The sequence below is a fragment of the Momordica charantia genome (assembly GCF_013281855.1).
Source record: "Momordica charantia cultivar OHB3-1 chromosome 8 unlocalized genomic scaffold, Mcharantia_2.0 BLBB01000008.1, whole genome shotgun sequence".
Taxonomy (NCBI): domain Eukaryota; kingdom Viridiplantae; phylum Streptophyta; class Magnoliopsida; order Cucurbitales; family Cucurbitaceae; genus Momordica; species Momordica charantia.
In genome coordinates, this window is record NW_028275166.1 from 8,820,774 (window position 1) to 8,844,483 (window position 23,710).

Genomic DNA, 23,710 nt, shown 5'->3' on the forward strand with positions numbered 1-23,710 from the left:
GAGACATTTTTTTGAAAAATTTAACCAACCCATAAAAACTAAAATGAGTTTTCTCTTTCTTCTTCTTTTTTCCTTTTTCCTTTTTTTTTTTTGAAACAAACTAAAATGAGTCTCTTAAAAATATGAAAAAGGAAATTGAATTAAGCTCAAATCATATAATTAGATCCAACTCTTTTAACTTTTTTTTTTAATTAAACTAAAATTGAAATTTGAGTTATTTAATCTATGCTATTTTTTTCTGTAAAATTTCAAACTTTTACCATGTTTAAAAATACTCAATTATTATATGGTTTGAGTAGACGAATTGATGGCACGCAAATAAAATCTTGCACCGATGGTGCTTGGCCACATGTACACTCTAAAGCTTAAGTTAAAGTTAGTACTTAACTTGAGCTCGTGTCGAGAGCTGGTACCTATGTGAGGAATGAATCTTGTCTTTTGCATTGTGGGATATTGGGAAGTATTGTCCTATCACTTTGGTGCCTCATACCTGACAGTCGACAAAATTTACCTCAATGTCATGATCTGCCCATCAAAGTCAATATTGACTTGATTTTTTCGCTAGGTAGTCTAGAAGTGAGTTTAATTCGCTCGATGTACCCAATTTGGTCTACCTAAGGTGAGAGTGATCACATGGTGACATATTCTTTTCTCACTCATACATAACCAAATTTTGAAATGTGGATATCAATGAGAAATTCTCATTGAAGTCCCAAAAATTATTTCAAATAAGAAGAGAACCAAACAAATCTAGACTAGAAATCAAAATTTGAAAGAAAAAAATTGCAATTCACATGTGACTATAAGACAACATATGTGTATATGTTCCACAAAGTAGAAAAATGAATATGTCGATGGAGTCAACACGTCGATATGTCGATATGTCGGTCAATATTTTACCCCATGGGGCCGTAACATCTACAGTCCAAGTACATTATTAATTAAACAAGAATTCCAAGATAGTTTGAGCATTTTTATTTTTATTTTTCCTTTACATTTTGGGTTAAATGCATCGCAGGTTTTCCAAGTCTTCGGGTCGGTCGGCTCGTGGTTGGTCCTCTCCGTTTATTTGACCACACCGTCGCCTACGGAATTTCAGAGAAAACCCAAAGCAAATCTTCCTTATAACTTAGATCCAAATCAAACCCCTTTCACTGACTATTTCTCCGGTAAACTTGCCGGAAAAAAGAACCCAAAGATCAGTGATTTAGTCACCGGCGGCGATTACTTTTTACAAGCAGAGATGAGGAAGGAGGAGGTTGTGATTCCAGTGTTAGCATCCTTGGTGGGTTTGTTTCTGTTAATTGCAGTGGCTCTGTTCTGGATTATTAAATCTCGCCGGAAACTTGCCCAAAATTCTCGGCTGGTTCCGGTGGAGGTCAAACGGCGCCGTTTTTCACATCCCCAGATCGTGAAGATGACCCATGACTTCCGGCGAGTCATCGGCAGAGGAGGATTTGGAACCGTCTTCCACGGCCACCTGGACGACGCTCCGGTCGCCGTGAAGATGTATTGCAATCGCAATCGTAATGTTCATCCAGGATTCCAAACCGAGGCATGTAAATTAATTTTACTCTACTCGTTTAATTTTTTTTTCATCATAATCTATGTGGTTTAAATTTTTAAATTTAAAATTATAATAGTTTTTAGATTGATGTTAAATGTGATTATGATATAAATTTAGAAGATATTAAGAAGGGAGGAAAATTGAAATTTCTGCTATAACTTATTAAAATTTTATTCCCTAATAATCCCAATTGTATCTAAAAAAATAATGATAAATCTTATTCTCAAAACTTTGAGCGGTAAAAACTGATTGAAATTCGAAATTTGGGAGTTGTTTCAGGTGAATTATCTCAGCAGAGTTCATCACAAGAACTTGATAAATGTGGTTGGATATTGCAACGAATCCACGAAACTAGCACTTGTTTTTGAGTACATGGCCAATGGAGACTTGAAGAAGAATCTTACAGGTTCGAAAAAGTTAAGAGCACATTTTCAAATTTTTTATCATTTTTTTTTCTGTCTCAATTAACTTTTTCATATTTCTAGAAATTTTCTCCATCTTAAATTTTTATCACATCCCTCTTTTCTAACATTTTTTTTCTTTAATTTTTAATTCTTACGCTATTAACATTGCGCTTTTCATTAATTTGTGAATAATCTAAAATCGCTTTTGGTAAATAATAGTAATTGTTCAAAATAATTATTAATTATTTTAAACAGTGGTTATAATTAAATCACTTTGACTAAATACGTTTTAATTACCATTGATTTTGTAAAAATGATTTTTTATATAATTATTTTAATGTAATTAAAAGTGATTTTGAATGATTAATATTTGATTTTAAAAGTGATTCTATGATCCTAAATTACTAAAAAGATGTTATATTGAAAAAAAAATTATTTAACACTGTTTATTAAACAATCATGATTAAAAAAATATGATACGTATAAATAGAAATAAAAAATTCACCCCACAACAAAAGGTTTTGATTTTGAAATTTTGAAAGGTTATACAACTAAAGAGAAAAACAATAAATAACTACACGATAAACTAATATAAATATCATGGTTGAATAGTAAATCATAAAAAATACAACGAATTTAAAAAATAATAATGTATATATAACCAAATAATTACTTTATATATTAGGGCAAAATACATATAATTTACCTATCATAATTCCTGTAAAAAAAAATTACCTATCCTTACCTTTAATTTTTTATTAAGATATATTATTTTGGAGAATACTATTCTTTTATCACCGTTAAATATTTGACAGTTCATCATTTTTAAAAGAAATTTATGTTTTTTATATTTATCTCTTTTAATTGTCAAATATTTAATTGTGACGAGGACAAAGTTGTTATTTATTAATGATTATTATCTTGTTTTGTTTTAACATAGTTAGCTTCCCAAAATTTTTTTATATTTCTTTTCCCTCACTATTTGTCTCAGTGGGCCACCGGAGAAATTGAAGAAACAGATATGTTTTATTTAAAAAACATTCAACATATCGATAATTCTAATATTATTTTAATTAGTATTAGTTTCAATTTAGAAGTTTTTTTTTTTCAACCTGTAAGCTCACGTCAGTAATATTTTATCCGGAAATATAATTTTATAATAGTAATTTTGACCCTGCTAAAATAACTTCAGAACTCTTTTTAGAGTGTTTGGTATAATAAACAAATATTAGTCTTATAATAATCAAATTGATTCATGATCATTTTTCAAAAGAATCACTTTACATTCTAAGAATCACCCTTAATCCAAAATGACTCTCCTTACGCATGTGTATATATGGTAGGAAATGTTTCAAGCAATTTGACATGGGAACGTAGACTTGGAATCGCCATTGATATGGCCAAAGCTTTGGATTATCTGCACGACGGTTGCGAGCCGCCGGCCGCCGATCATTCACAGAGATTTCAACGGTTTAAACATTCTGTTAAATGAAAATTTTGAGGCCAAGCTTTCTGGGTTTGGTTTGGCCGTCGCTCTTCCGGTCGATGACGGCGACTCTCATGTCTCCGTTGGTATTATTGCAGGCACCGTTGGATATGCCGACCCTCAGTAAGACTTAAAAACACAGCAATTTTATTATTTGTTTACAACTTTTAAATCGTTGCATTATTAACCTAATTAATTCGTATCCAATGATTTTTTAAATTAATTTTTATCAATTTTATGTGTAATGGAACTCAAAGTGTATATAATATAGTTGAAACTTTTGAAAAATGTTGAGGATCTATTAGACACAAAATTAGACACTTTTAAGGTTCGCGCATGAGTCTATTAAACACAACTTTGAAAGTTTAAAGGTTAAACTTGTAATTTAGCATTTAAAAAAAAGTTTGTCTTTAATTGACGTTAACCAATTTTGTTACTAGACATGTTTTAAATAGTTTTTTTATGGGTGAGATTTAAATTCACAAACTTTTGATTGGAGATATAGGTACAACTAGTTGAGTTATGTTAAGATTAGTCATTCATAACATCTTGTAAAATGTTAAGACGTGAAATTTTTAGACGTGAAATTTTTAGAACTATTATTGAAACTAGCTCGATTGAAGCTCGTAATGTTAATTAAAAATTTAATCGTTAGTAAAGTTTCAACAAAAGTTAATAGAGTTTGATAGATTCAGGACAAACTTGAATATGTACAAATTTTGTTTTTAAATTCCGTAAAATCATAGATTATAGAACTCTAGCTGATTGGTTTGTTCGAAAGTGGTGTTATTGATGTGGGTTTCTTGCTAGTAGAGAGGTGACACGTTACGAGGCAATTCGAGGAAGACTTTGGCGTAACCTTGCATTTGATGTTCGATCACGTACCCTCTATAGTTTAAGTTAGTATTTAATTTGAGTTAGTGTCGAGACGAGCTAAAATTGAATGCAAAAAGATTGTACCTTTAAATAAAGATGATATTATACTATAAAAGGAACATTGGAATAATGCAATCCTTCTACTAGAGAGAAACTAAAGTTCCACTAAATTTTCTGTCGGTCATAGTTGAGTCCAAGCTCTACTCCTAAACAAACATTGGTCACTGCATCTTCGTCTTGGTAGGATCGAGTTGGGGCTCGAACATACATGTCACCATGAGAGTGGGACACGTATTTACACTTGTTTTTACTTCTAACATAGCTTACTCTTAAATTTATACGTTTCCATTACGTAGTAAAGTAGAGTGACCAAAGTTGTAATTTAACTTTTTTCCACCTCATGTTACAGGTCGGGTGACAATAAAGAGTGACGTGTATGGCTTTGGAGTCGTTCTGATGGAAATAATTACAGGAAGACTAGTATATCAAATAGGTGAGAGTGAATCCGATGATGGTCTTTTAACCCATTGGGTCAACTCCATGTTTTATAACGGTGAAGTTAGAAGCATCGTTGATCCAAAGTTAGAAGGAGAGTTTGAGATCTCTTCGGTCGAGGAGGCACTAAAAATTGCGGTGGCTTGCGTCGCTGAAAACTCCGATGATCGGCCGGCGATGGCCCAAGTGGTGGAACAATTGAAGCACTGTTTGAAAATGGAAAGAACACGGTTGAACGACGGCGTTTCTTTTTAAGTACTCCATTACCAAAAAAATAATAATAATTAAAAGAAATAAAGAATCCCCCGGCCCTTTTGGTTTTTGAAAAGTGTTAAAATTATGATTGCATGTAATAATGGTAGTTTGGAATTTGGTCTCGTAGATGAATTTATAAATTTTATTGGTCGGGTTTGATTGATGTAAGTTTAGTAAAGTAATTAAAATATGACTAGATTTTAATTAAAACAAATTATGAGGTTTGAACTTGAGGTATGTTCTACTTCGTCATTGAACTAGGTTTGGATTTGGTGTATATCTGTGGCTTTAAAGTTTCAGAATCAACATTTTAATTTGAAAAGTGATTTTAAATGATCATTGAGCTGCTTTCTATTAAAATCTGTGCAAAATATATTAATTTAATAATATTTTTTAATGTTTGAATTATTATTATTTTTTTGAAAAATCCTTAGCTCCTCGTCACGATTAAAAAATTGACAACTCAATATTTTTTGAAAAAAATTTAAGTTTATAAAATACATCCCCATAATTTAAAGGTACACACATATATAATTTCTTTTTTCTTCTCCCTTTTTTCTCATTTGTTCCAAATTAACTAAAGGTACACAAATATGTGGTATGTTTAATGGTCCCAAAGTTTCTGCAATTACATCATTTTGTAAAAATGGCTACAAATAAAAAACTGTAGAAGATAAGAAAAAACGATATAATGTTAAATGTCTTCTGGACAATCATTTGAAACTATGAAAATTAAAAAGCTATATATATGTATACTTTTAAATTGTGGAGATGCCTATAAGTTTAAGTTGCATTGATTTAGAAAAAAAAAGACGAAGAAGAGAGAAAAGAATGACGTTACACTGTTTGCATAAATTGAGAAAAATAAATGGAGACAAATAAAAGAGAAAAAAAGAGGTGAGAAGATGTAGGGAGAGAGTAAAAAAATGGGAACAATAGTCAAACACTTAAAAAAAATAAACTAGAAGAGATTTTGATAAGATTATAGATTTTAATAAATTAAAAAAATAGCCAACACTTGTCTTTTTATTACAGGAACATGTAAGCTCAGTTTTTTCCTTAATTTTCATAAAAATCTCTATTTTCCATAATTTTAATGGTGGTTAAGACAAAATTACATTCTACGTTCGTCTAAATATATATATATATATATTTTAATAATTAAGAAGAAAAGATAATAAGAGTGGACTTTGACTTTAGTAGAGGACTTGATAGGTCTCTATTATGAGGTTGTATGGATGCGCCAATGTCATGTATTGCGTCTATGCTGCTTGCCAACTTGGCTTTTTGTCATATACATCAATCATAAGAAAAAATTTCTCATTCATATTGCTCCAATAATTATACCACAAAAATATATTTCAAAAAATAATAATATTAATTATTATTATTATACCACAAAATTAATTCTACAAATATTCCAGCAGGCAATCCCCGACGTCGGCAAAGCAGAGTCAATTATAGAACGTCGCCGTTTTCTGCGTGTTTGGCTCCATATCTCAACTTCTAGGCGCAGTGACTTTAGGGCTATTTTTCTAAAAGATATAATTTGCCACTAATTTTAGGATTATAATATTACATACTAAATTTCTACTTTACCTTATAATTTATCTTCATTAGAAGGTAATTTTCCTTTTAACAGATACCCACCTTTGCTTAGCTCCCAGCGAGTTAAGGTATTTGTATTTGACTAAAAGATCGTGAGTTCGAATTCTCATTTCCATATATTGTATTAAAAATTTTTTTTAAAAAATATAAGAGTAAGTTTGGAGTTACACCCCATAAAGATATAAATGCACTAAAATTACTTGTGATTAAATTACAAATTTTGTCTATAAACTTTTGTGATTGCATTTAATAAGTATTTGACTTAAAAAATATATTTAATAGACCTCTTGTCTAATAAGTTTCTAATTAATTTTAATTTAAGTGATATATTGGACACAAAAAATGAAAGGTCAAGTCTTATATTAGACGAAACATTCAATTTTATGTTTAATAAAAGATCTGTAATTTTTTTTTCTTAAAAGTATCTAATAGATCAGGAATCCATTATGCACAAGGCTTGAAAAGTTGAGAGACTAAACTTGTAATTTAATCTAAATTTATTAATGTTACATATATGCATGATTTCATACTTTTAAGATTTATTTTTTTAGTTAAACTAGTAACTATCACGTGCAATATGCACATGGAATTAAAGGTTTGAAAATTGGAGGGCAAAAATGGAAGGCAAAGATTCTCCTCCATAGCCTCATTTATATATAGTATAGATAATTATAGGGATGAAAATTGAATTACCATCGAACTTTGTGATAGCAATATGTTCATCGTAGAATAAATAATTAAATGCACCTCATCATGTATCTTCGTTCCAAACATAAATAAACCCTATAATTTGATCCTCCCCATCTTATAATATAGTATACCCACACATATATATATATATAGTACAACAACCAGACTCCTGATATCTCACCGAGAAACAGGCACCAAGCAAAACTCTAAGTATAAAAATATATTTATCTTCTCACCATTTTGCAAGAAATTGTTATATTTTTAGAAAATGGCGACCAAATTTCTCAAAGTCAGAGTCAACTAATCACTTAATTTAAATTATAAATAAAGCGTAAGAGTAAGAGACGTAATTTTGTTAGAGCTTCATTTTGCGCCCGTCGACCATGGCCCTCAAATTCCTCCTCGCTCTTCTCTCTGCTCTCCTCCATTTGATCTCTGCGCAGAATCCTTCAGGTAATTAATTAAACCTAATCATATTTTCTTTTTCTTTTCTCCAATTTTTGTGGTTGCTTGAATTGCTTTAGGCCAGATTTACTATATCATACTATTGTAAATCTTCCTCATCTAAAATATTTGTTTCTAGTAATTAAGAACTTTATCAAGGTATTTTTTAAAAGATATATTGAATTAATTTTACCTAATATATTATAAAAATTACTTTTCATGTATCAATGACAAATTTTTACTTCTTTCTTGTACACACCCATGTATATTGTTTGAGGTTTCAGACGTGAGTTTAAAATTTTGGTTTATGATAATGTTCATGTTTATCCAATGTATTTGTAGAGTTTGTATTTATTGGATTAATTTAGCTCACCTTGCTTAAAGACGTTTGAAATGAGATCGATGTTTGGATTTTGGTAGATTTAGTCTAACATGTCGAACTCATGTTTGTAGGATGGGTTTGTGTGCTACACTTAAACTTAGACTATAGTTTCTTAACATTCTCAAGCTTAAACTTTACTTGCATGAACGCTTTAATTTTAAAAAAATATACATACTAATAACAAATGTGTTATTTACTGAGTAATGTCATTTTTAATTTTGGTTTTGGAGTTCACAGGTTTCATCAGTTTGGACTGCGGCATTCCGGCGAACAAAACGTACATAGAGCCGCACACCGGCATAAACTACGACTCCGACGCGGCGTTCATAGACACCGGTGAAACCCACAACATATCCTCCTTCTACATAAGCACCACTCTAAAACATCAGCTACGGAATCTAAGAAGTTTTCCCCACGGGACTAGAAATTGCTACAAAGTGAGAGTCAAATCCGGCACCAAGTACCTAATCCGAGCCAGCTTTCTGTACGGCGACTACGATGGCCAGATGCGGCTCCCCAGCTTCGACCTACACTTTGGACCCAACTTCTGGACTTCCGTTAATTTTGACGCGGTGAATACAACAGAGCATCTGGAGATCATTCACGTCGTTTCGTCGAGTAGTGTGCAAGTTTGCCTTGTCGACACCGGCGCCGGAACGCCGTTCATCTCCGCTCTGGAGCTGCGCCCGTTGCCCAACTCCATCTACGAGACTAGATCGGGGTCGCTCGCCACTTTCTTACGCCTCGACGTGGGCTCCGCCACCAACTTATCTTATAGGTCAGTCGCGTTAAATTTACTAAATCTATTAATTTAAGTTTTGGATTGGGTCGTGATTTATTCATCTATGATTTAATATAAGAGTGCGAGGATCCAGCGATAAGTATATTTGGTTGGTTTCGTTTCTTGTTTGTGAAGGTACAAAGACGACGCTTACGATCGAATATGGTACGCGATGATCCAACTCCCAGCATGGACTACAATAGCCACAACCGAGGCCGTATACGCCAACGATCCGCTCTCCTTTCTTCCCGCGCCGCCGGTGATGACCTCGGCGGCGACGCCCATAAACGCCTCCGCTCCGATGGAGTTCAACTTCTCTCCGCCGGACGACACCACGCAGTTCTTCGTCTTCTTGTACTTCGCCGAGATCCAGAAGCTGCAACCCAACCAGTCCAGAGCGTTCCAGGTATTGCTCAATGGTAAACCCTGGACCAACGGATTGATTTCTCCACCTTACTTAGAAGGAATCGTCTCTTACAGCACCGCGCCATTGACCGGCGGAACTTACGATTTTTCCCTCGTTAAAACCCCCGATTCCACTCTCCCGCCGTTCCTCAACGCCGTTGAAATTTACAGAGTCATTGATTTCTCCCAATCGCCCACGGACGAGCGAGATGGTAAGCGGCGATTTTAATTTGAAATGTTATGCGCAGGATCTGAAGAAGTTGTAACAATTTTGAAATTGTTTTAGTTGAGGGCATTTCGAGTGTCAAGGCAGCGTATGGAGTTGGGAGAAATTGGCAGGGGGATCCGTGTGCGCCTAGAGAGTTCATTTGGCGAGGAGTCAATTGTAGCTTTGTGGATTCTGTACCTCCCAGAATCACTTCCTTGTAAGTTTCTCAGGTGTCTTTGGTTGAAAAAAGAGATCGGATAATTGATTTTACAATGCCAAAAGTGATTTTACAATTATATGTTGATGCGTGGATTTCGATCCTCCGGTTCTCCTCCTCGCACCTACCAAACTTGTTGATCCGGGACTAGTACCTGCAAAACCAGATGAGCTAAACCGGTGCGACACTAGTCACACGGGCTCCGATGCTTAAGTTAGCAGGAGGATAATGTGAAATGTAGCTAGTTTTAGATGCCCTTACCTCTAAGGCTGCATCGCTACTTATAGTCGTCAGGTTGTTCCAGAACATTCCATAGGTAGCTAACCCTAATTTCGTTGGCGGGCCTGGGCGAAACCGTGGATCGAAGATGAAGGGCCGCTGGAGGGCCGTGGGCCGTGCCACGGGTCGGGGCCGAGCCACGGGTCGGGACCGAGCCCCGGGTCGGGATCGAGCCCCGGGTCGGGACCAAGCCCATCGCAGCCCAGTGGCTTCCTTCCGATCTTCACCTGTACCTCGACTTTCGGTTTCCATTGCATAACAGTTGCCCCCTGCTCTCAATGTGATGCTTTCGATCTCATTGGGAGTACAGCTTTTGTAGTGATCTATCTTGTCATATGGGCCCGAGTCGAATGAATTGTCGAATCATTGCGGGGCTCATGACACCCTTGTCGCAGTGAGTGATCTTATCTTCACGGGACACGAGAAAGTGAAAGTGTATGTCAATTTTCCTTTTCCTTGCAAGACCCGATGCAGCCTGTCATGCAACTGTCACATCTACAGTAGACCCATGCTTTGAGATCTCGAGGTGTTGGGCGCCGAGCTGAGATGTCACAAGTGTGTTGGGTACCGTGCCAAGTAGTCACAAGGGTGTTGGGTACCGAGCCGAGTAGTCACAAGAGTGTTGGGCCTTGTGCCGAGCACCCTTTGGCCCGCTGGGTAAAGACCTCTGGACCGAGAACTGTGCTATGAGTTGAGGGCTATTTAAACCCCTCCATCCTCATCAATCCTTGCCAACCTCCCAACAAGGTATTCATTTCTCTGTCCTGTTCTTTGTCGTATTTTCTTTTTATATGGCCGGCCTTGATTTCGAGTGGACTTCCTCGGATGATCGGTCATCATCGCATCCTTCGTCAGAGTCCCAGTCTTATCGTCCATTTTGGATGGATAACTCCACTCTTACGGCGAAGGACCTGCGCCGCTTACGTTCGAAATACCGTATCCCGGATTCGGTTAGCCTTCGTCTTCTGAACCCGGGAGAGAGTATTGACGGTTCTTATCCCGGTGAAGTAGTATTTTATGCTGCGATGTTCCAATTTGGAGTTCGCCTACCATTGCCTCTTTTCCTTCCTCCCGGAGCGTTTTAGGGCCGAGCGTGACGCTCCTGACGACATGGATGACGACGACGACGAGTAATAGGGTAGCTTGAGCGAGTAGTTCTTACGGTTGACTTTTATGTGCTTTGTCACTATGTTGCTTGTATTCTTTTCTTTGGAATCATCAATTAACCCTCTTACCAGTCACTTACTGGCTTACGGCTCTAACCCTGATGGAGTTTTGTTACTTTCTTTTCGTAGGTTTCTAACTCGTTGGTCATAGCCAATGGTTTTACACTCGCTGTTGCTTTTTGTATTTTTACTCCATCTCATGTTTTAACCGTGCTAGGCCAATTGACCCGCTTCTGGTTTGGCAGTGTTGAGATTGTTTAATTGTTCTTTCCAAACATGTCGATTAAAGTAGATTCATGCTTCGTCGCACATGATCGGCGTCGAGTGATGGTCGGACTCGAGCAGTGGTCGGTCCACGAGCCGTGTTTAGTCGAAAATAAGACCTATTAACAAACATAGGCTATCTCGTAAAACCGCCGACTAATGTAGATCTGTGCCTGTTCGCACTTGGTCGACGCCAACAGTGGTCGGACCCGAGCAGTGGTCGGCCCCGAACCCTGCTCGGTCTGCTCTGTATAGCTGGTTTTACCGTCACCGTGTAGGATTGGATTTACCAAGCTTACGTCGTTGAGTAGCCGTAGTCGGTACCTGTTGTCCCTACTCTCAATTGTATTGTCGATATCCTTTAAGAGTACGCTTGTAGACGAGACAAATTATTTTATCAAAAAGTCTCTTGGTATCTCGTTTTGGATTTAAGAGATACAGTTGACAGAGAATCAAATAAATGAGTACTTTATTGAACACAAGGAATTATAATTAGAAATCTTGTTAAAAGTAGAAAACAACCATATTTGAAGGAAGAAATAAAAGGTCAACAGCCCCCCTTAGTAGAAGTTCTGTCGTTGTCCCTCATTGAGGTATAGTAGCATTCCCGTGACACTCGTTGTTCTCCTTTAATTTCTCCTACTCCACCCGGTGTTGGGAACTTCATGGATTGGTGATATGTGGATGGTATTGCTCTGAGCATATGTATCGTCGGTCTTCCCAGTATTGCGTTGTAGGAGGATGTGTAGTTAACGACCAGAAAGTCCACCATCTTGGTGACACTCTTCGGCCCACTTCCGAATGTTACTGGCAACTCTATCCTCCCTTCGGAGATGACCCGTTCTCCCCCAAATCCTACCATTGGTGCCGAACTACTCTTGAGCACCTTTTCTCCTAGATCTATAGTTTTATAGGCTGTCCAGGAGAGGATATCCGCCGAGCTGACCCCATCCACCAAGACTCGATGTACTTTAACATTTGCTATCTTCAACGTGATAACAAGTGCATCGTTATGAGGGTGAAGGAGGTGAGTTGCTTCGTCTTCCGAAAATTCAATTGTCACCGGCCGGTTTGTAGTATACGCGTGGTAGACCTCATTTTGCTCGCGACTCGTCCTAGCTTCACGCACATCTGCTTTCCTTTTTCTCCCGGATTCTCTTTCTATGGGGCCCCAATTATAGTTCGAATCTCTCTTGCGGGAGACTTGTCGCTTTCGCCGTTCTGGGTCGCTTTAGATTCCTCTACATACTCCTTGAGGTAGCCCCTTCGGATTAGTCTTTCCACCTCTTCCTTGAGATCAAAACAATCCTAAGTTGCATGGCCGTGATCCCTGTGGAAAAGACAATACCTGCCTTTGCTGCGCTTAGCTGACGAAACCTTCATCCTCTCCGGCCATTTAAGCAACCTTTGGTCTTTGATCTCCATCAGCACTTGCTCGATTGGAACGGTGGTCGGGGTATACTTTTCAAATTTTCGGGGTGGATCTTTCTGGCTACTCCGATCCCTCTTCTCCCATCTCGACCCCTGCAGTTTATCTCCCGACCTCTCCCTCTTTGGGTCGGTTCGCTTTCCGTCAGGTTCCCTTTTTGAGTAAAAGAACTCACCAACGCTTATGTACCTCTGAGCTCGGCTCAGCGCCTCCGAGAAGGTGTTCGGTGTTCTCTTTCCGAACGAGAATGACAAATGTTCATCCCATGAAGGCCAGCAGAGATACAACGTCTGTAAGGCCTTCTACCTGCAGCTTCTCCTCGTTGAACCGGGCTACATAGTCGCGTAGATTCTCTGTCATCCTCTGCTTAATGGTTAAGAGATAAGCCACGGGTCGGCTCCGACACCGCCCCCCTACAAACTGGGTCACGAATGCTCTGGCCAAGCTCTTGAAACTCAAGATCGACCCTCGTTTTAATTGTCGAAACCATATTCTGGCCGACCCGTTTAAAGTAGTCGAGAATACCCGGCACCTGACCGCTTCCGACACTCCGTAGATATCCATCCATTCCCGATAAGCATCTAGATGGTCCACTGGGTCGGTCGTCCCGTCGAATTGCTTCACCGTGGGTAGCTTGAATTTTGGAGGGACCTTTTCTCTCATGATTTCCTCCGTGAACGGTGAGTCGGCTTGACCCAGTAGTTCTTCGAGGTCGAATCCCTTCTCCTTGTGGCTATGTCGCTTCTCCGAGGACTCTGGCCGATCTGCCGGTTTGCCTTTGTCGAGACTTATCGGTTCAGAGTTTCTGTCATCATGGTCGCTCTTGCCCCCATTTGGTGCCGGGGATTTATGTTGCTTTTTCGTCTTTCGAGGGTCGAAAATTCGGGTTCGTCGCCTGGTATTTCCACATATCCGCAACTTGCCCCCTACACTGTTCGTTGACTTCTCGGTATCGCTTTCTGCTGGGCCCTTCCCCTTTTTCGGGTCTCTGACAAGGGGCACTTCGTCGGACTCCTGTCGCTCGAATTGTCGAAGGACTTGGGTCGTGCGTTGAAGCATGCCCTCTACCTTGTCTTCCAAGACCGCGAACTGCTTTTGGAATGGCTCAGGGGTCGTTAATGTCTGCACCTCGGGCAACCCGTCCCATCCTCGGGTCCTCCAACCTGGGGGTCGCCCAAGTTCAGCCTCCTCTTGGCAGAGCAGTCATCATCAGAGCGTCGTGGACTCCTCTCTGGTGTCATGTTGCTCAACTGGATGCTTTAAGTCGTTCCCACAGACGGCGCCAATTGTTGATGTGTGGATTTCGGTCCTCCGGTTCTCCTCCTCGCACCTACCAAACTTGTTGATCCGGGACTAGTACCTGCAAAACCAGATGAGCTAAACCGGTGCGACACTAGTCACACGGGCTCCGATGCTTAAGTTAGCAGGAGGATAATGTGAAATGTAGCTAGTTTTAGATGCCCTTACCTCTAAGGCTGGATCGCTACTTATAGTCGCCAGGTTGTTCCAGAACATTCCATAGGTAGCTAACCCTAATTTCTTTGGCGGGCCTGGGCGAAACCGTGGATCGAAGACGAAGGGCCGCTGGAGGGCCGTGGGCCGTGCCACGGGTCGGGGCCGAGCCCCGGGTCGGGGCCGAGCCCATCGCAACCCAGTGGCTTCCTTCCGATCTTCACCTGTACCTCGACTTTCGGTTTCCATTGCATAACACTCTCTGAATTGACTGAACTTGCAACAGGGATTTATCCTCCAGTGGACTCACAGGGGAAATAGTTGAAGATTTAGCAAAGCTCGAATTGCTAGAGACTTTGTAAGCATCTGATTATCATTTATCAGTTTCTCATAACCAATAAAGTCATAAGACAATTGATCAAAACATTCACATGATTTTCTCTCTCTATCGGTTTAAGGGATTTATCAAATAATAGCTTAAGTGGAACAGTGCCTGAATTTCTCACTCAATTGCCATCATTGAGAGTCTTGTAAGTGACTTGCATATAGTTTGAAATCATTTTTAAACCTCATTTTTTATAGTTGTTCTAAGTTTGGATCTTTTTATTGCAGAAATTTAGAGAGAAACAACCTTTCAGGACTTATTCCTTCCCAACTTATTGAGATGTTCATTGATGGCTCTTTATCATTAAGGTATGATATCTATTATAATCCACAAATTAAAATAATAATAATAATAATAATAATAAAGAAACATAAAGTACCAATGTAGGGTCATTTAGGTTCCTTTTTTCTTTACTGGACATGTGTTTGGTAATTTCTCTAATTATAATGTAAATCCAACTGAAAACTCAATGTTTAAGGTTTCATATGAGGCTAATATTCCCATTCTTGTTTTTCAAATTTTCTTTTGATAGCTATGGTGAAAATCCAAACCTGTTCATCTCAGCTACAACTGAAAAGAAGAAAAAAAGCAACATAGTTATTCCTGTAGCAGCATCAGTTGGTGGATTTCTTCTGCTGTCACTCTTAATTTCAGGTGCTATCTTCTGGATCAAGACTAAACAGAGAAAACAAGGTAAAACCAAAATGCATAATCATTTTAGTTCAAAATGAATCCAAATCAGGATAAACTGAATCTTTGATTTTCTTAGGAGTTCTGTTTGGAGAAGCAAAACAATGGGGCTCAACCAGAAGATCTTATTCATATTCCGATATCTTGAGAATTACAAACAATTTCGAGCGGCTGCTTGGAGTCGGTGGCTTCGGAAAAGTTTACTATGGCCAGATCGATGGCACCGAAGTAGCCGTTAAGATGCTTTCGCCTCAATCAGCTCAAGGTTATGATCAGTTTCAGGCAGAGGTATGGAACTTCTAAAAGAGCCATTATCAAACATGGAGGAAGTTCATTTCGAGATATTTGAATTTACTTCCTGTAAAACTCATATTTTCAGGTTGACCTTCTCATAAGGGTTCATCACAGAAATTTGACTGCCCTGGTTGGATATTGTGATGAATCAACAAATAAAGGACTCATCTACGAATACATGGGAAGAGGGAACTTGGGATCTCTCATTTCAAGTATGGTATCATTCTAATAAAGTTGTTAGAATTTGATATTTGAAATGAAAATAACGAGCATCTCGATTGATAATGATTTCGTTTTTGTTCTGTCTTCGACTTTTGGAAAATTCTTCTTAAACCTTTAGTTTTGATATGGATGTAGGTGACAGATCAAAGGTTTTGAAATGGGAAGATAGACTCCATATAGCCTTGGATTCAGCACATGGTTTGTAGTACTATCTATTCTTTTAGAAATTTTACACAATCATATCACTAGGCATGACAACAGGTCGGGACAGGATCAGGATGCACTCTATGACATAATGTCATCGCACTCTATTTTTAATTCCTTTATTTCAATTTGACTGAAGTTAGACATCTTAAACATGTAGGATTTGAGTACCTTCACCACGGTATCAAACCAGCAATTATACATAGAGATGTAAAATCTTCAAACATCTTATTGGACAACGATTTTCGAGCAAAAGTGTCCGATTTTGGGCTGTCAAGAACTTTTCCTGCTGAAAATGGCGCCACTCATGTGACAGCCACCAATGTAGTTGGCACCCATGGTTACATTGACCCAGAGTAAGTATATTGTTAAATTATAAATTTTATCGTCGTATCTATTTAATCTCCGAACTTTAGAAAATTTTGATTATATCTCAATGCTTTTGATTTTGATCTAACAAGTTTTTGTCGAATGTTGATGTGAACTAACAAGTCATGATTTGACATTTTGTGATCTAAGAGTAAACTTGTTAGATAAAATAACGTTGAGCGGGCTAAACAATTTGGTTTAAAACGTATTCCACCCTTTTGCCCAATCAAATTTTTTGGTTCGTTTAGCTTTATTTTATCCAACATTCAGCTAGCTTACTTTTTGTGCCAAATCATCACTCGGTTCGATCAACATATCTCACCAATATTAAAATAATAGTGTTAGTGAGGACTCACTCAATTGAGACCTCTACATTGCACTACTTTGAGAATGAAACTCATTTTCTTGCTGGCAGATACTACACCACATACAGATTAAACGGGAAGAGTGACGTTTATGGATTTGGAGTGATTCTTTTGGAGATCATAACAGGAAAACCAGCTTTAACAAGGATTGGAGACCAGGTAACTCACGTCTATCAATGGGTTGAGCCGTTGCTTTCGCAGGGTGATATCGGATCAATAATCGACCCGAAAATGAAAGAAGATTTGAACGTAAACTCTGTTTGGAAAGCAGTTGATGTAGCAATCTCTTGTATGTCTTCAAAATCAATAGATAGGCCAAACATGAGCCAAGTTGTGGTGGACTTGAAGGAATGCTTGGCCATGGAATTAGCTGGTGATAAGAATCGCCAACCTGAAACAGCTGCTGCAGAATCCACGGCTCTAACTGGCCCCTTCGCGAGGTAGATGATTTGATATATTTGTGTTGGAAAAATATTGGGGTAATTAAATACATGTGATTTATTTGACTATTTTTTATTAAAAACTTCTCTAAGGTAAATATTTGCATATAATGTTATGGAAACAATGTAGTTGTGGGATTTTGTTGTTCTCTGCATTTTCATAGATGACTTTTTTTTTGCGATGGATCCTTTTAATACCTGAGATCTTTGAAAAAATCATTAGCAAGCACAAATTTTGGAGAGAAAACAAGTTATTTTTACACATATATGATTATGAGGTTAAATTTTTTGATTTTGTTGTATTGAACTCTAATTTTGAATCAAGTTAAAAAAAATTATTGATGAACCAATCAATAAATTACCAAAAAAAAAGGCACAAAATATTGAACATCATACCACATAATCATAAAGGCCCGCAATGAATACTCATAAAAAATAATTCCTTTTAATTAAAGAAATGTCCTAACCAACTCTAATATTTTTTTAGTACAATAGGTGGGAGGGAGAATTGATAATTACTACTAAGTTATGCTTGCTTTAGATAGAGAATATTAATTTCAATTACTTAAGTTTAGATTTAATTAAACTTCATATATATATATATATATATATAACTAAGTCTTAATTGCAAAATAAATTTAGCATTTTTTTCCAAGGATCCAAACTTCTGCCTTTATGCGGTTCAAGTTTATAACTTTTTAATAAGTTAATTACTCTAGGTATAAATTATAGTTATTATAATTTATATTAATTTTATCAATATATATTAAATGTAAGTGTAAATTTGTAATTTCTCCTTCACTCCATGTTTGTTTCAGGAGTCGGACACTGATTGCCTCTTCCGCTTTCGGTATTAGATGATTTCGTTGAATTGCTTTCAATTTCAAATTTCAAATACGCGTTGCTTTCGGAAAACGACGTCGCTTCATTTTTGTTTTCAAAGCGCGTTGATTCCGTTCCGAGGCAACAACGACGTCGTCCTGCTGGAGTGGTCCTGGGGTCTTTTAGCGGGATCTTTTATAATATTTTTTATACATATTTTTCTTACCACGAATTTCCAAACTGTTTTCTAAAATTGTTTTGATTTAGAATAAAATCAATGCTGAGTTAAGCTATACGGAGTCGATCGCCTCTATTTTTTTATATAATACATATACTTATCTATTTATTTTAGTCTATTTCTTATAATATTGAAAAAAAATACAAATTAATAACATATATAATAATCTTGGAAATAAAAAATTCATAATCAATAAGTTGATAAATTTCTATCATTTTAATTGGCTGCCATTTAAAACTTGTTAATTTTTTTCTTCCTTTAAATTTTCTTTAAAAAATCTCAAACCATTAATATAATATCCTTAAAATCCTATTAAGTTTAGGTTGGGAGACATTCTATATTCCTTATCTTTTTATTTATTTATTTTTTTCCATAATTAAAATCTTTTGACTTCTCTTAAAAAAAACTCCATAAATATTTATATTAGGTAGGTTAAACTAATTAGCTCTCTAAGTCTCAACTTTTTATCTTTGATGTTCTGCGTGTCTCAAGTGTGATTATCAATTGTTATAATAGAAATTTAATCTTGCTCAAATTAATCTAATGACTTTAAAGTTCTATGTTTTTTCATTCAAATTCTTTTATTTTAAAAACAAATTTTATATTATTGGTTGTTCAATATCTTAATATATTTGTTTAGATTTGCTTACTTAGAATATTAGTATGTCTACAAAAAAATATGAATATGGATATCAAAGTTTGAGACGAAAAGAAGAAATGGAAAAATTGATTGTAATATATATATAATTTTTACTTTGAATATCATGTATGATGTATTCTAATTATAATATATATAATACAGAAAGATGAGAAAATATTGATTCTATATTAATTGATTTTATTGGTAGAAAAATTTCTCATTAGAGATGGTTATTTAATTTTTCCAAATTGATAAAAATTTTGGACATTTTTATAATATTCATGGTATTAAAAAATTATCTAACTACAAAAAAAAGATACAAATTTGCTATTTTACTCAAAGAATTTTGATAAATTTTATTGTTTTTGTGGTAAGTTATTTGGTACTAAGTTGAATTAGAAAATGAAAGAGTTAAAAGATGTTAGTAGTCGACTGAGAAGCCACGAATCCAGTAATGATCACATATTTAACATGAACGTTTGGGTTGATTTACAAATTAAGAAAGCTATTCAATAATTAATTACTAATAAAAAAATATCATTGGAATAAAGTATTAACAAGAATTATGACTGTGGTTAAAAATCTAGATTATATATTAAGGTCTCCTATTAAAGTTTTGCCTAAGACCCCATATCATCTCGGGCCGTCCTGCATAAAATATCGGGTTAACGTATATTTAAAGTAATGACAAAATAAATTTAATTTAAATAAAAAGTTACAAAACTAAGTTAGGCATCCAAACTATTGAGAAAAATAGGTTAGGTGTTAGTCAAAAATTGCATACAATAAATAAGATTTATGTATCAATATGTCACAAATGTGATTGATGTTGGGAGATGAGTCGACAGGGCAAATCGCGTACACTGTATGTAATTTCCGTTTAAAATATTTATATATTTATCTAGTAATTTGTTTATTTATTTTACATATAAAATATTATTTATTTTATTAATATTTTAGCTATTTCATATATATCTAAAATTATAGATCACATGCAACATATTTTTTCAATAAATCAAGTACAAATATATCAGTACAATAATTTACAAAAAAAATCACAATGACAACATACAAATTGAAAATAAAAATACTTAAAACTTCTAGCAACAATTAGGTATTTTTACTTCAAAACAATAGGGTGACAGGTGTATAGAGAAGAAAAAATTAATTTAAATAATACTAAGATATTTTTATAATAAAAAAATTCAAAATATTGGAGAATAAAAGTATTTTAAAGAAAAGTTGAAATTGAGATATTTTTATAATAAATAAAAAAAAAGATTGCTACGAATTCATAAAGAAATTGAAATAAAAAAAATTAAGAATGTTGCTACACAAAATAAAACTCAGTAAGGATAGTTAATGACTAACCAGCTAACTAGTACTGAACATTTGAGTTTTATGAATTAAGTTAAAAGAAAAAAAATATTGAATAGAAATCGCATCCAATGCATGTCATTCGTCTAGAATCGCAGATATTACACGCGACTTACTTATTTGATCACTACCCTACTTTTGAAAATACTTTCAAACCTATATTATTTGTGTCATTTTCTCTTTTAAAAAAACATTATTAGAAAAAAAAAACATAAAATGTCAACTAAAATGTGAAATTGTCTCTAAAAAACATGGTGTCAATATGTTGATTTTAACAAGGTCTGCGAAGTTCGGTTTAGGCCATAATTGACTCAAAGGACGAGCTGATGTGCTGGCAAGTACTCAATAGAGAATATAGTTTCGTGTAGTTGAAAAATGAGATGGAAATCCCTATTTGTAGGTAGGGCTTCTGACAAGCTTCCAACGGCTCTCTGACAGTCCGAGAATCGCAACGTGTTGTCGTGAGTGGTGCTAGAGTTCAGTTCCTGAAGGAGTGTCCATTGATCGACACAACTACTAGCTCAGGCGTCTGATATGGAAATTATGAGCTCAACTCAACTTAGATCCCAAGCGACCGATGTAGGAGATATAGGTCAGCTCGTCTTCTAAATGATTCCCGACCAGCTAATTCCTTAGATTGGTTTGACTTCTTTGGCGAGATTCGAAATACAGTTACTTCAACGCATAGATTTTTTCGTTGATTCATTGTTCTCGTCTTATTAGATATTGACATGTGACTGATGAGAAATGACCTCCAACGCAACATTTATATAGAAATCTAATTTTCACCCGACGATTTAATAAATAAAAGAATAATACGCAAGTGGCCCACCCAGTTATTATAAATGTTGATAAGATTAATCGAAATTACAAAAGGAATTATAAATGTATTTCTTCTACATAATCACTACGTGTAATAAAAATTAGGTTAAAAAACACATTTCAACGAATAGCTGTCTCCCAATCCCTCGTGATTCTCATCTCCAAGTCTGCACCCTTACGATTAGACGACCAGCTTCACCGTCCGGTTGCCGGAGATCTGGAGATGAGTGTCTGGCAAGACGTGCGACCAAACCGAGGTCGTCCTCAGCTGAAGCCGAAAGACAAACGGAACAAATTCCCTCGTCTCGGAACAAATTTGACTTTCATGTCATCCGTCTAAATTAATTTCTCAAGCCAAAATTAATTCATCGAGCAAGCAACCCAGATAATAATTCTAATACCCTAACTTCTAAACAAGTCTGTTGCAGTACGAAGCTTAAAGGATTCTCAACTAAAATTGGGGAAAAACAAACAACAGACAAAAAAATCTATACGAGTTTCAGAGAAAACCTGTAAAATTGAGAAATTTGAGGACGAGATATACAAGGGGAGCGAAAATCACCGAAAATCTCGCAGATGAAGAACAACCCAAGAACCAACAAAAAAAAATTAGAGAGAGAGAGAGAGAGACTGATAAGGGTGACGATGATGCTAGTGGTCGATAGTAAGGGTGAGGACTGGGAGATCGATGAGAGTCGGAGACTAGAGGCATGTTCGTTTCTCTTTTTTTTTCTTGTTTAATTCTGTCCGGTTGGCATCCACGGGGCAATGACTAAATTATTATTAAACCATTACTTTAATGTAAGTTTAGGAACCAAACATGTTTTTTAACCTAAAAATTATTACTATTTAAATATCGATTTACTTTTTTTCTTAATCTTAAGAGAAGAAAAAATAAAAAGAAAAATTTTCTCGAGCTCATTACTTTAAGATACCAAAAATACTACACAACTGCTATATTAAACAAATTACTCATTCCGTCAAAAAATAACAAATTATTAAAAAATATTGTGAATGAATTGTCTTGGAGACGATTTCAAAACTATAGTGCTGCCTCAAAAAAAAAAAAAAAAAAAAAACTATAGTATTCAAAAATTATTTTCGTAAATATTTATTAAATCAACCATTATTTTAAACTTACCCGTTTTTAGCCTCAAATGTTGACGGTCAATGCAGCCGTCGCGACCACATCTACTTTACCTAATAATAATTATTTTAAATTTTAAAATTTAAATTTTCATCTCATTCATGATCCATCTAAACCTTTGTCTTAAATTTAAGTGACTTCATTTTTCCCAAAAGTACTTGAAACTTTAATTTCATATCTATATTTAATTATTGTATTTGATTCAATATCCTGTATTAAAATTATTAAATAGAATTCAGTAATTATTATTGGAACCTAACAATAAAACCTTACCAGAGATTATATATAATATGTTATATTACCAACCAGAGCATAATTTAACGAGGTAAGATATCTAACTACTTGCAACTAGTAAAATTGTTAAATGACTTAACTATCAATTAACATTGACATAGTGCCTCGTTGAAATTGTTGAAACTTGAAACGACTTGCAAAAGATTGATAACAAAATGATCGAGAGGAGGAGCAAAATTTGTTCATCACGTAAACATGCATTATTAAAAAAAACTCTTAAAAAGGATAATTTTCTTAAGCCAAAGAGAAGTCTAACAAGAAGAAAATGCTTCATGTAATCTGACAAAATCACTTTTGAGAGAAACGTTTGAATTGAAATACTCAACTCAAATAAATATCAAGAAGAAAAGCCATGTTTTGAAGATTTTTTTTTTTTTAAGTATTACAATTCAATCAGACAATATTGGTTTGAACTTATAGATAAACAAGATTTTACTGACCAATTGTATTTAGATCGGTGAGATTTGACCCTTCAATTACTGATAAATTGTGACTTGAACCACAATTATGTAATTTTCACCAATTTATTTGTTAGAAAAATGTCATATTTTAGATTAATGATGACTTTTAAAGGTAAAAATTCAAACCCATAGTTTCAAAAGACTAAAAACTGTCACGTTTTTTGAGTGGTGACCGCTAAACACTTAAATATTATTCTTATTTTACTACCATTCAAAACAAATAACAACTAATATCCAAAAAGTTAAAAATAAAAAAATAGCTTCATCCTAACTAGAGAAACACATAATTAAACATCTCTCAAAATAATTCAATTAATTAAAAGAGGTTAGCTGTATCAAACCTTTCAAAAAGATTATTCTAGTAATGCCAATTAGAATGTTGATTGATTTGATAGAACATGGCAATTAGTAAAAGTGGAAAAACCAGACATATTAATTTAACTCGTTCCTTGTTTCACTAGTTTGTTCAGTTGTATCTATTTGATTTGTCATCTATCTTCCAAAACACACCAAATTAACTGACATTTATTAA

General features: G+C 35.4%; 3 protein-coding genes across 4 annotated transcripts; all 3 read left to right on the forward strand.

The window, feature by feature from the left end:
- The first annotated feature begins 984 nt into the window (after nucleotides 1-984).
- On the forward strand, nucleotides 985-5,251 carry LOC111016877 (putative LRR receptor-like serine/threonine-protein kinase At1g51880). The gene is made up of 4 exons (XM_022292432.2): nucleotides 985-1,555; nucleotides 1,847-1,973; nucleotides 3,315-3,580; nucleotides 4,743-5,251. Exons 1-3 carry the CDS (start codon nucleotides 1,244-1,246, stop codon nucleotides 3,461-3,463), a joined length of 588 nt encoding a protein of 195 aa, XP_022148124.2. The 5' UTR covers nucleotides 985-1,243; the 3' UTR covers nucleotides 3,464-3,580; nucleotides 4,743-5,251.
- On the forward strand, nucleotides 3,517-5,083 carry LOC148209474 (serine/threonine-protein kinase CDG1-like). Its single transcript, XM_088128020.1, has 2 exons — nucleotides 3,517-3,580; nucleotides 4,743-5,083. The coding sequence occupies exons 1-2, from the start codon at nucleotides 3,517-3,519 to the stop codon at nucleotides 5,081-5,083; spliced, it is 405 nt and encodes a 134-aa protein (XP_087984146.1).
- Nucleotides 5,252-7,743: 2,492 nt separating the features above from the next.
- On the forward strand, nucleotides 7,744-17,528 carry LOC111016879 (putative leucine-rich repeat receptor-like protein kinase At2g19210). 2 transcript variants are annotated; one of them, XM_022292433.2, is made up of 13 exons: nucleotides 7,744-7,834; nucleotides 8,445-8,985; nucleotides 9,124-9,605; nucleotides 9,680-9,818; nucleotides 14,695-14,766; nucleotides 14,867-14,938; nucleotides 15,021-15,101; nucleotides 15,326-15,486; nucleotides 15,563-15,771; nucleotides 15,863-15,989; nucleotides 16,135-16,197; nucleotides 16,364-16,559; nucleotides 16,988-17,528. In XM_022292433.2, the coding sequence occupies exons 1-13, from the start codon at nucleotides 7,765-7,767 to the stop codon at nucleotides 17,379-17,381; spliced, it is 2,607 nt and encodes an 868-aa protein (XP_022148125.2). In that variant the 5' UTR covers nucleotides 7,744-7,764; the 3' UTR covers nucleotides 17,382-17,528. The 2 variants fall into 2 exon arrangements, with proteins under 2 accessions (XP_022148125.2, XP_087984443.1); XM_088128317.1 differs by lacking the exons at nucleotides 14,695-14,766; nucleotides 14,867-14,938.
- The last annotated feature ends 6,182 nt before the right edge of the window (nucleotides 17,529-23,710 follow it).